This window comes from Colletotrichum scovillei (genome assembly GCF_011075155.1).
Source record: "Colletotrichum scovillei strain TJNH1 chromosome Unknown Contig00004, whole genome shotgun sequence".
In the NCBI taxonomy this organism is placed as follows: Eukaryota; Fungi; Ascomycota; class Sordariomycetes; order Glomerellales; family Glomerellaceae; genus Colletotrichum; species Colletotrichum scovillei.
This window is the reverse complement of record NW_023336262.1, coordinates 1,187,594-1,204,003: the sequence shown is the minus strand read 5'-3', so window position 1 is coordinate 1,204,003 and position 16,410 is coordinate 1,187,594. Positions and strand designations below refer to the sequence as shown.

The 16,410-nt window shown below is 51.4% G+C and overlaps 4 protein-coding genes across 4 annotated transcripts; 2 read left to right on the top strand and 2 right to left on the bottom strand.

Moving 5' to 3' along the window:
* Nucleotides 1-2,060: 2,060 nt before the first annotated feature.
* On the bottom strand, nt 2,061-7,155 carry HER10_EVM0000577 (uncharacterized protein; the record flags this gene model as incomplete). Its single annotated transcript, XM_035470352.1, has 4 exons — nt 2,061-5,087; nt 5,153-5,774; nt 5,836-6,475; nt 6,544-7,155. 4 exons carry the CDS (start codon nt 7,153-7,155, stop codon nt 2,234-2,236), a joined length of 4,728 nt encoding a protein of 1,575 aa, XP_035334583.1. The 3' UTR covers nt 2,061-2,233.
* A 640-nt stretch (nt 7,156-7,795) lies between these two features.
* HER10_EVM0008619 (uncharacterized protein) lies at nt 7,796-9,440 on the bottom strand (the record flags this gene model as incomplete). The annotated part of the gene is made up of 4 exons (XM_035478134.1): nt 9,079-9,440; nt 8,739-9,022; nt 8,530-8,654; nt 7,796-8,468 (listed from the first exon to the last, which is right to left on the bottom strand). The coding sequence occupies exons 1-4, from the start codon at nt 9,368-9,370 to the stop codon at nt 7,796-7,798; spliced, it is 1,374 nt and encodes a 457-aa protein (XP_035335175.1). The 5' UTR covers nt 9,371-9,440.
* A 393-nt stretch (nt 9,441-9,833) lies between these two features.
* On the top strand, nt 9,834-11,922 carry HER10_EVM0002217 (cytochrome P450). The gene is made up of 4 exons (XM_035471938.1): nt 9,834-10,145; nt 10,204-10,354; nt 10,431-11,679; nt 11,738-11,922. The coding sequence occupies exons 1-4, from the start codon at nt 9,929-9,931 to the stop codon at nt 11,771-11,773; spliced, it is 1,653 nt and encodes a 550-aa protein (XP_035334703.1). The 5' UTR covers nt 9,834-9,928; the 3' UTR covers nt 11,774-11,922.
* Nucleotides 11,923-14,869: 2,947 nt separating this feature from the next.
* On the top strand, nt 14,870-16,288 carry HER10_EVM0009522 (glycosyl hydrolase family 10; the record flags this gene model as incomplete). Its single annotated transcript, XM_035479008.1, has 4 exons — nt 14,870-15,124; nt 15,203-15,258; nt 15,314-15,562; nt 15,622-16,288. 4 exons carry the CDS (start codon nt 14,870-14,872, stop codon nt 16,286-16,288), a joined length of 1,227 nt encoding a protein of 408 aa, XP_035335239.1.
* Nucleotides 16,289-16,410: the final 122 nt, after the last annotated feature.

Here is a 16,410-nt window from a genome sequence, read left to right as displayed (position 1 = left end):
CGTACATGTATCCAAGAGCTACGTTCTCTGTGTTGAAAGTTTCATATGAACCAATTCGCCATTCCCGTTGGTCTGGGTGTTATTCTCAAGATGAAATAGACCAGTTTCAAATTCTCTCAGGTAATCATCATGAAAGGTCAGAAATGACTGAACTGGATCTATGTTGCCATGCCGGCGAACCACATATATATAGTGTCTTAGTTGGCCCAGTTGTCCAAGGTCGTGATGGTTCACTTTCAATCCAGCAGCTTGCAATTGAGTCTAATGAATGGTTTTTTTCGCTTGAGCGATATTGCAGTAAGTCAAACCCCCCACTTCCCGGCACCCCCCTGTTTCTGGCACCCACAAAAACGCGAAAATCCACCACAACGCAATGCCCACCCCCAACCTCCTTTTATCACAACATTTTCAATTCGAGTCCAAATGGGCTCATTTTTTGCACATACCTTCTTCTATATCTAATGCCTCAATATACCGAAGATCAGCTTCGTCAGGCTCGAGGACATCTCAAACGGCAAGAGTCAAAAGAGAGCCTCATTGAGTATGGGATACCACGATCAACCCTCCAACTACGTCTCCAAGGTGGTCAGACTAGGAAAGTGGCTTTTCTGACTGGCAGAGGCTGTCTCCTGACCAGGAGAGTAAGCTGGCACAATGGGTTCGCATTCAGGCTTCGCTGGGCCTCGCACCAACGCACCAACAGGTGAAGGAATTCGCAGAGCGAGTTCTGGCTGCTGCTGGGGATACCAAACCATTAGAAAAGGCTGGATCTATGCCTTCGTGAGAAGGAACCCTATCATTAAGGTTCAGAGAAGTCGTTCCATCGATTCTAGACGCGTTAATGGGGCATCTACTGAGGTCATTAGGAACTGGTTTAAGTTCCTTGCTATCCCTGAGATCAAGGACATCAAACCAGCCAACAGATATAATATGGATGAGACTGGCATCCTCGAGGGTCAGGAGCTAATGGGTTAGTGCTGGGCATGGCTGAGACGACGTCTGTTCGCAAGAAACAACCTGGGTCGAGGGCATGGGTCTCTATCATTGAGTGTATCTCAGCCTTGGGTAGGGCACTTCGTCCTCTTATCATTTTCAAGGGAAGACGGTCCAACAACAGTGGTTTCCATTACATCTGGTTCCATACGATGGGTGGAGTTTACAGCAACAGATAATGGCTGGACTACAGACTTAACTGCCATTGAATGGTTAGAGAAGGTGTTTATCCCACAGACTATGCCCGAGGCTGAGGGCGAGGCTCGACTGTTGATTGTGGATGGGCATGGGAGTCATACGACGACAGACTTCATGTGGAATTGCTATATTAACAATATCCATTTACTGTTCTTACCACCACACTCCTCTCATGTCCTCCAGCCACTTGACCAGTCTGTCTTCAGCCCTGTTAAGTCAGCCTATCGGAAGGAGCTCGGTTACTTGTCTCAATGGAACGACTCTACCATTATAGGTAAAAGGAACTTCCTGGACTGTTACCAGAAGGCTCGACTTGCTGGTCTATCAGTCTCGAACATCAGAAGTGGTTGGAAGTGGACTGGTCTACACCCTGTAGCGATGGTTAAGCCCTGATGAACCCTATGGTATTACCTGAGCCTTCTGCTAAGCCCACCACACCCAAACCAACCAGTCGGGGCAAAAAGATGCCATAATGGTCAACAAACTACCCCTGTTGAGCCATGGGATTCTGCTTCTCTGCAGTGGTCTGGTCGACACCCAGGAAGCTGGCAGAGCTCAGCGGTCAACTGCACATACACCCAACTCGACAATGATACCAGCACTCAACGGCTGCTGTTCAGGAAGGTGAAAAAGGCTTCACAGAGCAGGCCTGGCAACTGGCAGCTGCCCAGCAGCAGCTGGCTCACCTGAGGCCTCAAGTTACCAACGCTGCAGTTAGGAAGAGGAAGACTGTTCAGATCGATCCCAACACGAAGTTTGCGAACATCAGGGATATCCATCGGGCTCAAATCGAAGCGGGTGAAAAGGAGGTTATTACGGCTGAATCCAGCGACTCTGAATGCCCTAGTGAGGCTGGCAGTTGTATTGTAGTGGGTGTGGTTGAGGATCAATAGTTAATAGTAATGAGGAGGTTGGGTTGTGATCCCATCGTTTTTGTGGGTGCCAGAAACAGGGGGGTGCCAGGAAGTGGGGGGTTTGACTTAAAATGTAATAGCCAACACACCCATTTCAGTACCTTATCTGTGGTAGTACATGATCCTAATCAGAACGAAGATGGCGAATCATTCTGCCCTTTTCCCGCCTTGCCTTTACTCAATTCCAGGGTCTTTATCTCCCAAACCTTCCTGTAACGATCCACGGCGCCCTTCCCGTGTTCACTTTCAATACTTTCTAGCCATTCCTCGTCGGGTTCGGAAAATTGATGACAATCTGGCTTGGCTCCGGCACCCAGCAGTATCTCGACCAGATCCCAGTACCCTTTGAAGATGGCCGCATTGAGTGCGCTTCTGTACTTTCCGCCACGAATGTTGGTGTCGGCGCCCTTCTGGAGTAGTAGCTCAACGCCTTCTGTCTTGCCTTGGGATGTTGCTGCCTGTAAAGCCGTGCCAAACAGTCCTCCTGTCATGTCGACATTGATTTCGGGGCAGTTCTTGAGGAGGTAAACGAGGCCGCAGATGTTCACCTCCGGTACATAACTGCTAGGCGCTACACACGCTGACTGTAACGGGAATCCATATTGGCCGGCTCCTAAATTGACATTAGCGCCGCGGTCGAGGAGAAAGCGGAGCTTGGAGACGATGCTGCGGTGATTCTGCAAGATCTCAAGGGCAGCCTGCAGAGCAGTACCATGTGGTTGACCTATGCTGTCAATGTCGATCCCATGGTTGAGGAGCAGCTCCAACGTCTCGTTGTTTTCATCATTCCACCAAGGGATTGTAGCCGCAGAATGCCAGGCACTCCCGTAAAGGCCGCCTTGAACATGTACATTGGCTCCATGTTCTATCAGTAGGCACGCCATGTCGTAAGAGTCCTTTTTCCAATATTGAAGCTGGCAAGCCGCCTGAAGTGCAGTTCCGTATATTCCGCCCTCAAAATTTACCTCGGCACCACGGGAAAGTAGTGAGCGAATTGTTTTCATTTTGCTTCGGTCACAAGCGGCTTGGAGTGCAGTGCCGTAAATCCCTCCCTGTATGTTGACTTCTGCGCCTTTGCTGAGCAAGTAGGTTTCTATATCCTCACGGCCGCGCCCGTTAGTGGTTGAGCCTTCCAGTGAAGCTGCCGCTTGCAGCGCACTTCCGAATCTGCCACCGATAGCATTAATATCGGCTCCCTGTTCGACCAATCTTTGCACATTACTTAGAGAGTATCCCAGTAGGTCTTGGGAACATGCTGCCTGCAGGACGCTTCCAAACTTCCCTCCCTCTATCGTAATGTCGGCACCCTTATCAAGCAAGAAGTCAACCACCTCTGAGCCCAAGGTCGCTTTCGAGCAGGCGGCGTGTAATGCTGTTTCATAGCGGCCTCCCCGATTGTTGATTTCCGCGCCTCTGTCAAGAAGAAGACTTATCACACCAGTAGGATGATGATGTTCACGACATGCCACTTGTAATGCGTTTCCCCATCTTCCACCCTGTGCATTCACGTCGGCCCCCATCTCCAGAAGAGTCTCGACTGCAACAATGCTCCGCGACAGGCTATCAGAGTATGCCCGTGCGCTGGTAGTGAGGCATGCGGCTTGGAGCGGGGTGCCATATCGCCCGTCGTCCAATGTGATATCGGCGTCGCGCCCTACGACAAAGTCAAAAAAGCTGCGCGTTTCCTGACTTAGCCACGCTATGATTGCCTGATTCAAAGCGCTTCCATGTGTTGTACACTTGCTGTTGATGTCAGCGCCGCTGTCGATAAGAAGCTGCAAAACTTCAATGTTTTCCGTGACGTTATTCTTCTTATTGTAACTCGATATCAAGCATGACAAAAGACATCCTGCCTTGCGGACGTCAGCCCCGCGGCTCACGAGTAATTGCAATGCTGTTGGCTTATTGCTCATGGCTGCGGCCTTCAAAGCCGACCCGAATACGTGATCATGCGCATCGATATCTGCGCCATTGTCCAGTAAGAGGCTTATGATAGCCAAATGTCCACCGTATGCCGCAGCCTGGAGCGCTCCAAGAGTAATTGCCGCTCGTGCCTTGCCATCAGCGCATCGGTCGAGGACAAATTGGACAATCTCAAGATACCCTCCCCGGGCTGCCACTCCGAGAGTCAAGTTGAGATCCTCCTGAACCAAGTACATGCTGGCTCTCGAACCTTCACAAAGCAGGAGTTTCGTGAGATACAGAGAGCCGAGCCCGGCAGTGTAGCAGTACGGCCGCTGCTGCATGTTGCGCAGTTGCTCATTGGTGAACAGATGTGCCATCTCACCATTCCCAAATAGTTTCCCATACCAAACCAGCAGTTCCAAGCTGTTACTGCGGATAGAGAGGGCGCACTCAGCGAGCCGGACAACCTCGGACGACCATTCATCGCGCGGAACTAGGTCTAAGTGCCAAACCCAATTCTGGATTGCGTAGCTTTTCAAGAATAGCTCATCATCAGACTCCTTGGCCTCGGCACTTTGGCTGACGTGATAAGACAGGCAGCAATGAGCGATGTGCAGATGAGCATCCATCTCCGTAAACCAGAATTGCTTTGCAGGGCTTTGTTCGATGCGATTAGATATCAGATACTCCTTGACTGTAAAATGAGCGAGGCGAACATATGTGATGCTTTGGACTTTGCCACGTATCGATTCTCGTTTTTCCTCGGTAGTCACAAGGCTTGAGAAATATATCAGAACTCCTTCTGGGGCAAACAGCCGCTTCTCTTTCAGGTCAGTCACAGCCCCCGGACAGAAAATGAATACTTCGGCAAGTTCAGCGAGACTCAAAGGCCTACTCGAAAAAGCTAGCCACTTCAGCGAGTCTAGGATCTGGGGTTGAAAAGCGCGGTCCAGGTCGAGAAGCAGCCTGTCATATGTTGCATCAAGTCCTGATGGCAAATTCCGAAGTTCTGAGAGTATTTTCTCTCTCGAATTGAACTTTTGGAGGACTTCAAACTGGCTGACAAGGTATTGAAACCTAGACACGTGTTAGTTGCAGTCTTTCGCCATGAGCTCGAGTAGTTCACTCCAGTTCACACCTACATTCCATCCGCTTTCGCGAGTAATGATTCCTTGGCTTCGGTCTTGATCTCGGGAGGCCAAAGTTTGTAGGTTCCAGTAGCTAAGGTGGCGTCGATGTACAGACTTAGATCACTATCTAAGCCCGCCTGATTTTTCATGAGACTGATGGTGTTTTTTGTTGGCAAAGACGGCATCTCTTCGAACTTAGTACGAATGTCCGGCTCGGCCCTGCTCGTACAGAAGATATGGAGATTATTCGGCATTTTGGAAATGATATTACTGAGGCAGTCCATAAGCCTCATTCGCTCCCCATCAAGAATCGGGCACTCATCGAGAGCGTCTACAACAATGTATGCCGCTGAAAATCCACGAACGGCAGCTCTAAGTGCATTCTCAAGTGTCTCCGTATCTGGACGCTCTCTTTTGATGATGAAACTTCCGAATTCTTCGATCGGCTGTGGCGTATCGGGACGGCTCGCGCAAAGTTGGCCAATAAGCGAAGATAACATAACATTTACCTTTTGTTGCTCCAGGTTCCCAAAGCTGAAGAAATAGTACGCAAGAGCAACTTGGGGATTCTCTTCCGACTTTTCTTTCAAGTGTTTGATGACCGATGAGCTCAGAATCGATTTGCCGGAGCCAGCTAGATGTTGTCAGCGGTGTAGAAAAGATTACATCCATCACACGACTATTGCGTGTCATACCTTTGCCGTTGAGCCACAAGAAAGACTTTGGAGCTATTTCCCACGTCTTGAAATCTTCGTCATCTTGAATTAGCCATTCGCAAGTGCCACTGCGGTGTTTACTACGCGCGGCATTGTACTGCACAGAAGGGTCAACGGTACAAAGCCAGTTGAGCAATTCTTTGCGCTTCTTATCGTTCTGGATTTCATCAATCCTTCTTCTCAGACCGGAAACATCTGTACCAATCCTTTCCCAATGGTTCATGGCTTGTTGATGCCGCGCCTCTGCGTATTCCCATTCGTCCGCATATGTCTGGTCCCGCACATGATTGCTTACTTTGTCGAATTCAGTCTCGTGATATTTGATCTGTTCGAGCAGCTCTTCCCAGTCGTGATGCTTCACAGAATCAAGCGCCATGCGAGAGGCAGTCTTATGATTGTGGTAGCGATAGCAAACAATTTGAAACTTGAGAATTTCTCTATACAGCTTTTCCAAGATGAGTCTGTAAGCAGCATGCGGCTCCGACGAAGCCTCGCTGGTCTTAGACTCGTAACGCCGGACATAGAGATCCTCCCACATAGAGCTTCGTACTATGAGGGACGATATATGCTCAAGCCCCTTGGCCAGAGCGGCGGCTTGATCCAAGGGATTTAGAAGCAGCTGTGCAGATCATCCAAGATACGTCAGTCTCCCAGACCAGGTAGCGAATGTGAAAGACAGCAGCTTACCGGTAGTAACAAGCTCACACCACTCCAGGCAATTGAAGCGTATGGATTTGAGACTAGAGCTTTGGCCACGAAGTCATTGGCCCAGTCGACCACAGCTAGGACGGGCTTTACAACATCCTGGACTTCCACCTCGGAGCTGCCAAATTTCAACTTCCAAGACTCCCGGTTGACTTGATCCATCTTGTGCTTGAGGATCGTTGCCAACCAGTCTTTCGTTCCGGCATGTGAACGTACACCGACACCAAGGCCAGCGGCCATGTTGCCGCATATCTGGTTCTCGAACTCTTGGACGAGGCTCTCTTCTTGATTTCGCAGGTTTTGATATGCCACGTCCCACAACTGCCGAATGGATCCTTCATTGCTTGTTGAAGGCGCTGACTTCGCGGCCGGCTCGTCTATTGTATCTTCTTGGAGCGTATTTAATGGTTCGGTGGCTGAAATCAACTGTGGTGTTCCCGACGAATCGGTCGTGCAGGAGCTGGGTGCCTTCTCCGCCAGCGCGCCCGCCTGCTGCAGCGAACTCGGGTGGGCACGAAGTGGTTCTTTGGAGGCGTCATCCTTCTTTGGACCACGGATGAAGTCCTTCAACTTCTTTTTCAGACTCAAACCCATTTTGTCTGATTCACTGATTCAGAAATGATGTGAGAATGGCAAGAAGGTGCTGCCAACTGTGGCGGCAAGATTTCGATGAGGGGGGAATGCGGCTGGACTGCCCAACGCCCTTTTGAGTCTTCTTGTTGGCCAATAGAAACGAGAGATTCGATTCGAGGTCGCTTGTATGCGGCCAACCGCCGCCCCTTACCAGTGCAGACGGCATGATCCAACTGGGTCCAACACGCCAAGGAGAGATCAGCCAGCCAGAATGATCGCTTTAGCAGGGTAGAATCGGTTAATGTCTCATTTCTCAAATGAACAGCGAGAAGAAGGCATTTTGAACTTCTGGATGCGTATGCAGTGAGCGACTTGTCTCATGAGACACTGAAGAATTGGCAGTGAACTCAAGAAATATGCTCCTGATTGATTTCGTACAAGTTGGATGCTGTTTATCACCACGGTCCAAACAGCATGCAATGGCCACGCGGGACATAGCCAAGCGCGACTCTCCGCAGTTGATGCAATTGATTGCGAAGCCCACTGCCTTCAAGTCAAGAGACATGCTTAGAAGTGAACATGAAGGCTTCGTCTGCCTGTATCATATTCACTTCGTCCTGCAACATTTTGTCGAGACTCAATCAGGCATATGGATTTTCTTTCAATTCAAATAGCCGAAGATAGTCTCCCAATGGGGTCGGAAGACGTCCTCGCCGTGGACTGTGTCCAGCCAGAGAACGCTTCTCAGACAGGCGAACACACTGACCCAGCTTTTTACTTGGGTCAATGCCACAGCATCTCTTGCCAAGCCAGTCAACCAGGGATAGTGCTGGGTTCCCTGCGAGGCAACCATGCCTACAGTCAGAAGCCAAATGAAGAGATTGTTGCTGGAGTGAGCGTATGGAACAAGGTCTTCCAGACTTTCCATAAGCCGATTGACAATCGTGTTGAATATGACAGCGTGCGAGTAATACGTCGGGCCCTGGATGATGAATATGTAGAGTATAGTCGCCAGTCGGATGCTTTCACTAGATACCGAATGTGACTCTACTGCTTCTGGGGCTGACAACAGAAGTCGGTGTATAACAAAACATGAAAGGTCGTGAAGTCTTGTAGGTTGTAGCGGTACTTGCTGCGCGCGTCGGAAAATACTTCGAAGCCGTACCAATACGTTTTCGACCTCGTTTTCAATGTCGACATCACCTAGATGGGATAGATTACTGTCCGAAACAGTTGGATCTATCTGCCATTCAGGAGGTGTGGGGACGCCGTCGCCAATGCCCACATCGTTCTGCGTTTCGAATTGAGGCAAGCCAGTGACAATCATCGATACCCTTCGAGGCCAGACAACGTTAGTACGTGAATGTTGTGCCATCAAGATTTTCTTCAACGTACCAGCTGACCATTCTTGCGGTCAGTGGACTAGTTTGTCTCACTGAGTTGATGCCTCCTCGCATATTGACAAGTTTTTTCACTCCATCAATGTGCATTTTGCTAACTTGGATATTTCCTTTGCCAAACTGTTGATTAAAGAGAGTTAGTAAGCATGCGACAGCTTTGAGTCCTCTTGACATTCCGGCGGGCATGGACAAGCCAAAGCTCACCTCGATAGCTGCTAAAGTGATAACTGAATTCATGGTTCCATCCTGGATAGCCATTGAGTCGTCTTGAACCTTCCGGCGAAGTAGAGCAACTGAATCCGCCATCAGGATCTCTGAAGACTGAAACCCTTTTTGGGCTAGCAATTCTTCGTCGAGACATGCTGTTTGTAATGAGACGTGAAATAGAGCCGGATCGCCGAGTGCTAAAGGCCACCAAGACACGAGGAATGGATTTGACGTCGCGTTCAGATCTAGAGGGTAGTATTCGAACGCAATCTTGTGGAGAACTACATGGGTTAATGAGTTAAACGTGGATCGACGGGTTTAGTCGTAATAGGCATACAGCTGTGAATAAGACGTTGAACTTGCTCCCGCGGCAGTCTAGTCTGAGGGTAAGAATCAAAGGGATCAAGAGATCCAAAGCGATAGTTGGTCAAAGCACCGGACGCCGGCGACGATGTTGCGCTACCCCCCGGTGCGGACCCGGAAGCAGCCGGAGCAGCCGTCAGGGGTTCGTTGGCGTAGGCGCACAGGACCTTACGCTTGATGCAGCGGGAGCACCGCGGCGTGCGGAGGTCGCAGCTGTGTTTAGACTTTGCACACGCAGCACAGGACCGGCGGAGGGTTTGGCGCATGTTTGTGCGAGATCGACTGGACTGGGGGCGATGAGGACATGGAAGAATTGGACTGGAGTGAGTCGATGGTCCCTCCGTGAGGTCGAAAGGAGAGAGAGATGAAAGTGATCCAATGGTGGAGACAATGGTCTGAGAGCTTCGCCCGCGTATCCGCGAGAGACTTGAGAGCTCGCTCCCGCTCGAGAGTTGGCTTCCTGCGGTGTCCTGACCGAAAGGGGTTTAGTCGCCGCAGTTTCAATCGTGAGGGATCTCGCTGCTCAGTTCCCCCCCCCTTGTCAAACTCCAGTTTTGTTTGCTGACAAACGTCGAGTTGATTACCGAAAGAGGTTTAGTCTCCGCAAGTCATTGAGATGCCAAGACTTCACAGGGCTGGCTTCTCCCGCGGTTTGGGAAGAGAAACGAACGATGTTCTGCATGTGGTCCAACCAGACGGAGACCAGTTGAAATGAGACCGTCTTTGGTGGTGTTGAAAGGATACGAATACGCAAGTCAAAGACCCCTTTGACGTTTTGATGGGCCTGCTGGCCTCCTTTAAAGAGATACCGAGATGTCCCTTGGATGCTCTCGTGGCGGGAAAGATGGTCTAGCAACGCCGTTCTAGACTTCAACATGGCTTCAGCAATTGTCGACGCGCCTATAGTACAGCCTGAAGTAAGGCAAGCATGGTCTAACGAAACTATACTGCCGTCTAGCACGCTGCCGGCTTTCTTTACGGGCTGGTCAACATGGCAGTATATCGTCACCTTCCTTCTCGGCGTCGTCGTGTACGATCAGGGTACGAACAAACCTTGGGCTCCTCCATGATATTAGTAATGAGACTGACATGTTGATAGTGATGTATCTCAAGAGGAAAGGCTCAATTGCTGGACCTGCGTTCAAGATCCCCCTCATGGGACCTTTCATCCAGGCTCTGCACCCCAAATTTGAGGAGTATCTTGCTCAATGGGCAAGCGGCCCTCTCAGCTGCGTATCAGTCTTCCATAAGTAGGTGCTCTAGCAAAGTCAAAGGAGCAAGTTCTCAAGGCTACTTCGGTGCATGCCCTAATCATTGATGCCACAGGTTCGTTGTTCTTGCTTCTGATCGCGACATCGCCCACAAGGTCTTCAAGTCCCCAGCCTACGCCGAGCCCTGCATCGTCCCAATTGCCAAAGACATTCTAGGCCACAAAGCCTGGGTCTTCCTCCAAGGCAGAGAACATGCCGAGTACCGAAGAGGTCTGATGCCTCTGTTCACCAACAAGGCAATGGCAACATACCTTCCGGTTCACGAGAAGGTGCTGGGCGAGTACTTCGACAAGTTCGTAGCCGCCAGCGAGGCGAACAATGGAAACCCCATGGCTTACATGGCTCTGTTCCGCGAAATCAACTGCGCGCTCTCTTGCCGTACCTTCTTCGGTGACTACATCTCCCAAGATGCTGTGAAGAAGATTGCCGACGACTTCTACCTCGTCACCGCAGCTCTCGAACTCGTCAACGTCCCCCTCTCGATGTACATCCCTGGAACAAAAGTCTGGCTCGGCAAGCGCGTAGCTGACCAGGTTCACGCCGAGTTTGCAAAGTGCGCGGCCGCGTGTAAAGCCAACATGGCTAAAGGCGCGACACCGACATCCATCGTCGACCATTGGGTGCTGCACATGATGGAGTCCAACAAGTATCGCGAGAAGGTTGCTGCAGGCGATACCGATGCCGTGAGACCTTCAAACATGATCAGGGAATTCACCAAGGAGGAAATCTCAGAGACGCTCTTCACCTTTCTCTTCGCATCACAGGATGCGTCAAGTAGTGCCACGACCTGGCTGTTCCAAGTCCTCGCGCAAAGACCGGACGCTGTTGAGCGACTTCGCGAAGAGAACCTTGCCGCAAGGGGTGGCGACGGCACCAAGCCCTTTGATCTACCCATGCTGGAATCGCTCACCTTCACCAACGCCGTCATCAAGGAGCTCCTCCGCCTCCGACCTCCCGTCATCTTCGTTCCCTATCTTGCGACCAAGAACTTCCCCGTTACGCCAAAGTACACCGTACCCAAGGGATCCATGATCATTCCGTCGTGTTACCCGGCTTTGCACGACCCCAACGTCTACCCCAACCCCGAGTTTTTCGACCCCGACAGGTGGATCACCGGAGATGCCGAGTCCAAGACGAAGAATTGGCTGGTTTTCGGTGCTGGACCACATGATTGCCTTGCGAGGAGGTATGTGCCATTGACGATGGCTGCCATGATTGGCAAGGCGGCGTTGGAGATTGATTGGAAGCACCATGCCACGGAGAAGTCGGAGGAGATTAGGGTGTTTGCTACCCTGTTCCCAATGGTAAGAGTCCGGCCACGTCTAAACGTCCAACTTCGCAGATGCTAACTTTCTCTTCAAGGATGAATGCCAATTGAGCTTTACCAAGCGACAGTGAGACACACTTGTTAAGTTGCTGCACTAGCATTTGCCTGTTTCTTCTACTAGAGCCCATGATTGTGTCTCTAAGCATAATGGCAATGGGGAAATCATAGTCTCAAATGATCATCTTATTCTTAATAACGAAAATAATTCACCTCAAAGCCGTTCTAGTTGCCCAATTCAACATATCTAATCCTAAACACAAACTCCCTTTCCTTGTAACCGACAATGCCCCAAACACCCAAGTGATAATGCGTGTATCATTTCCTCAAGCTCAATGATCAACCGCGAGAATTCCAGATACCAACTATGTCATCTGCAGTCTCCTCTAGGGCCTGCTGCTCTTCAGGGCTAGAGGTCCAACTTCCAGTCCCGGCAATGTGCACCAGTCCAGAGTACTGTGGCGGAGGAGTGATCGGAGACACGGGGAATCGCTGGGAGCTGCTGGATACACTGCTGACCTCTGGATACACCTGCATCGAGGGGACCGCAGCTACATGTACACTGTCCCGATGAAACATCTCCATCCGTCGCGAGCGAAGAGATGCCGGGGACGGCTCGCTGTGGAACCCAATTCGTCGGCGGGATGGTTCCCAGCCAAGCGTCGGGCTGTTCGCAAAGCGCGGACGGCCTCGCAAAGACTCTCTAGGTGACGTGTTTGATCTGTTGGAGGGGTAATGATTAGGACGACTGATCAAGGAGGGCACCAGAGAGCCTGCATCCGATGAGGTCGCGCTATTGTTGTTGGCACGAGTCGGACGCAAGGGCGTAATGACGAAATGGCCATCTACCTCACACTCGATCGACATTGAACCTTGACCCAGATAGCACTCTAGGTCAGGAAGTCTGATGACGGTGCCGGTGGTTGCGATCGACTCGGAGTCGTTGATGCCACTGTCTCCTACAGAACTCGCTGCATCGAGGGCAATGCCTTGGATGGAAACTCTCAAGGAAAAGTTACCAGGCCGACGACGTAAACGCCGACTACCCGGAAGCGTGCGGTTTGTTGAGGAGGATGATACTTCTGATCGACTGCGCTCAGAGTCAAACGGCATCGTGGGCCAATCAACGACTGAGCTTGCTATAGCGTACGTTGCTGTTCAATGTTGTTGAAAGACAAGTGTGAACTGGAGTTTACTAAAGCTGTTGTGACTAAGTTTGTTGTAGACATACGAGGTCTCTCGAGTTCATCTATATAAGAATCAAACATCTTTCTTTACTATTCTACCGCGAGATTTCAAAGAGTTGTTGATTCTGGCTTGAAGTTGTGAGAGGATTCGAAATAAGCCCAATAGAGGCGGGTTCTTTGCTGTATGTCCAACCCTTGATTTCTAGACTACTCTGGTAGAGTAGAATCTTTGCTAACTATCGAACCATTTATTCATAGAGAAAGATGGAAAAGACATGAGCAACTCGTCAAAGAAGCGCATTTCAGCGAGACATGTTGCTGCAGCTTTGTCTCGACTGTGGCTCCTTGCTCTCTTGCTGGGATAGACAAGTTGGTTGGTTGTCCTTGTGGAGCCCAGGGCTGCCCTCCATCCTTAGTTGCAATTCAGCCCTCCACCGTCAACTCGGAAACGGGTCGGTTAGCTCAGTTGGTTAGAGCGTGGTACTAATATTTCACCTGAAATGTTGTGTAATGCCAAGGCCGGGAGTTCAAGCCTCCCACTGATCACGAACCTTTTGCCCCGGGCACAATCACTCTTTTGCTGAAATAGCTAGTTTCTATGAAGAACCATTTGGCGATAGACAATTGTGGTGGGCAAATTTGTGTTAAAGTTTTGTGCGCTGTGGGGAAAATGCTGTTGGAGACAGACCGCCCGAAAAAGTTGGAGAACAATCGCGGTTACTTCGACTTCCGTCGCGATAATCTATGTCTCTTAATTACCAAGAGGTCTGCTCATAATGGACATAATGCGCACAAATTTGCTCAGATAGCCGTGATCGTGCTTCCTGTCGTTGCGCACTTGGATTATTAGGGTAATTGTTAGCTCCTCATCGCATCACCTGATCTCTACATTTACGCCAGGCAGTAGTAGCCGGCGTTGGCCGTGAGTCTACGTTCACAGCTTCACAAGCGCACATGCGCCCTCAAAATTGGCTGTCCTGCCAAGCACTAGACGCCTGCTGCGATGTAACTCTAACGGGAAGGCGAAGAAGAAGATATTCAGGCTAATATGGGAATCCGGCATTGGGTCAGCCCTTGACTCTCCCGTAGCCACGGTTCCCTAAATATCGACGCGTTCATTAAGGACCCTCGATCTTGGACCTCATTATCGCAGCGTGGGTGGCTACTGGTGGAATTTTCTTCAGATCCCGGTTTATGGACCCGGAACTTGGAATGAGCTCGTCGACGCCAACCACTTGCACATTACGGACAACTTTCCTTTTCTCTGTCAACCTTTCCTTCTGGTTGCTTCCGTCTGCACAGCAACCCCGCGCTCACACGCGCCCAAAAAGAAATCTTGGAAATGGGCCTACGGCGCAGGCGGGATGCCCACTTTCTCCCCCTCGCGCTAGCCCAGGCACAGGAATTCTCGGAGCACCCTCCGAGCGCCAAGTCAGTTTGCCAGACATGGCCACGGCACTGCTGCTGTTGCTCCGTCTGACTTGCGCGGCCAGTATGCCCATCTGGTGCAAGGAGACATCAAATAGTTCTCAGCAGGTTTGCACATGACGCGATCGAGCTGAGAGAGGTTCACTCCGGGTAAAAAGGATGAATGTCTTTGCAGGAGATCTGAGGGCCTTAGCTGGTTGATGCTGAACCCTCACGATTATTTCCCCAACTTTTGCATGTGTGGTTAGCAGCGGGAAGCACATCCTTCGGGCCGGCGATGCCACACCCCACGTGGGAGAGTCGAGAGCCCAGGACTATTCCAAAGTGATGTTCGATGGCCAGCCAACCTAATGAGAGCCAAGAGAAAAGGGTGAAAGCAGCATGCAATGTGACCCCAGGTCAGACCTCCCTCGCGATGGAGGTGTTCAAGATCATGTATAAGTCTACGGCGCCCATCCCTGGAAAGATGTCAACAGGAGATGATGCTCTAGTTGCCAGACGTGTGCGCATCGCTCAGATTATCGACCATCAATCAGAACCAGAGAGTCGAACATCATGTACGCCAAGGCTGTTCTTGCGGTTCTGTTGGGCTCCGGCCTCGTGTCGGCCCAGCTCAACACCCTTGCCGTCCGCGCCGGTCTGAAGTACTTCGGCACGGCCGTCGATGAGCGCCGCACAACCACGGACGCCGCTTACATGGCAATCGTGAACAACACTGCCGAGTTCGGTTCCTTGGTACCTGAGAACGGACAAAAGTGGGCGTACACCGAGCCTACTCAGAACACCTTCTCTTACACCTCCGGAGACATTGTACGTGATGCGCCAGGGCATGGGGGCTTGGCTAGATCCATGAGACTGAGCCCGGACTAACTCGATTATTTGGCTTAGATCCCGAATATTGCGAAAGCAAACGGTCAGATCTTGAGATGCCACACTTTGACATGGTAGACATCCCTTGAGTATGAGCATTGGTGGTGCACAACTCTGACCAGGAACCAGGCACTCTCAACTCCCCAACTGGGTCTCGAGCGGATCGTGGACAGCAGCAACCTTGACTGCCGTCATCAACACGCATATTTCCAACGTCCTGAAGCACTACCTCGGCCAGTGCTACGCCTGGGACGTCGTCAATGAAGCCGCAGCCGACGATGGAAGCTGGCGCACCAGCGTCTTCTACACCGTTCTCGGCACCGACTACCTTCCCATCTCCTTTAGAGCTGCCAGGGCTGCTGATCCCAATGCCAAGCTGTAAGCCAGAAAGGTCGGTCTCTACCGGTCAAGACTCCATTGCTAATTCAACGGCCCAGCTACTACAATGATTACAACCTCGAATACAACGGCGCAAAGACCAATCGCGTCTACGAAGCCGTCACCATCGTCCAGAACGCCGGCGCCCCCATCGACGGCGTTGGCTTCCAAGGCCACTTGATCGTGGGCTCCACCCCGGGCCGCAGCGCTCTCGCGACCGCCCTTCGCCGCTTCACCGCCCTCGGCCTCGAAGTCGCCTACACGGAGCTCGACATCCGTCACTCCAGCCTGCCCGCCTCCAGCGCCGCCCTCGTCACACAGGGTAACGACTACGCCAACGTCGTCGGCTCCTGCTTGGACGTTGCTGGATGCGTCGGCGTCACCATCTGGGGCTTCACCGACAAGTACAGCTGGATCCCTGAGACGTTCAGCGGTGCCGGCGATGCTCTTCTGTGGGATGCCAGCTTCAACAAGAAGCCTGCGTACACGTCCGTTTCGTCTGTCCTTGCTGCTGCTGCTACTGGCGCCGTTCCGACTACGACTTCGCGCGCGACGACTTTGATTACAACTACTACGTCTGCTGCTGCGACTACGAGTACTGCTGCCTCTGGCGCCGGACAGGTCCGCTGGGGCCAATGCGGTGGTATTGGCTGGACCGGACCTACTACTTGCCAGTCTCCTTACGTCTGTACCAAGTCGAATGACTACTACTCTCAGTGTCTCTGAGAGATTCCGGGATTCTTCTGTAATCGCCCGCTCTCTATCGTGAGCAACAGGCAAGGCATGCAGAGGGGACGGCACTTTCGGGGATGGCGGGGTAGAGGTGGGGGTGGGTTCAGTCTGGGTTC

What these genes read in the sequence shown, in the direction of transcription:
- HER10_EVM0002217 (XM_035471938.1), top strand. Translation starts at nt 9,929, where the DNA reads ATGCTCTCGTGGCGGGAAAGATGGTCTAGCAACGCCGTTCTAGACTTC. An exon ending in TGCGTATCAGTCTTCCATAA is followed by an intron (nt 10,355 to 10,430) that starts GTAGGTGCTCTA and finishes TTGATGCCACAG; the next exon opens with GTTCGTTGTTCTTGCTTCTG. An exon ending in TTGCTACCCTGTTCCCAATG is followed by an intron (nt 11,680 to 11,737) that starts GTAAGAGTCCGG and finishes TTTCTCTTCAAG; the next exon opens with GATGAATGCCAATTGAGCTT.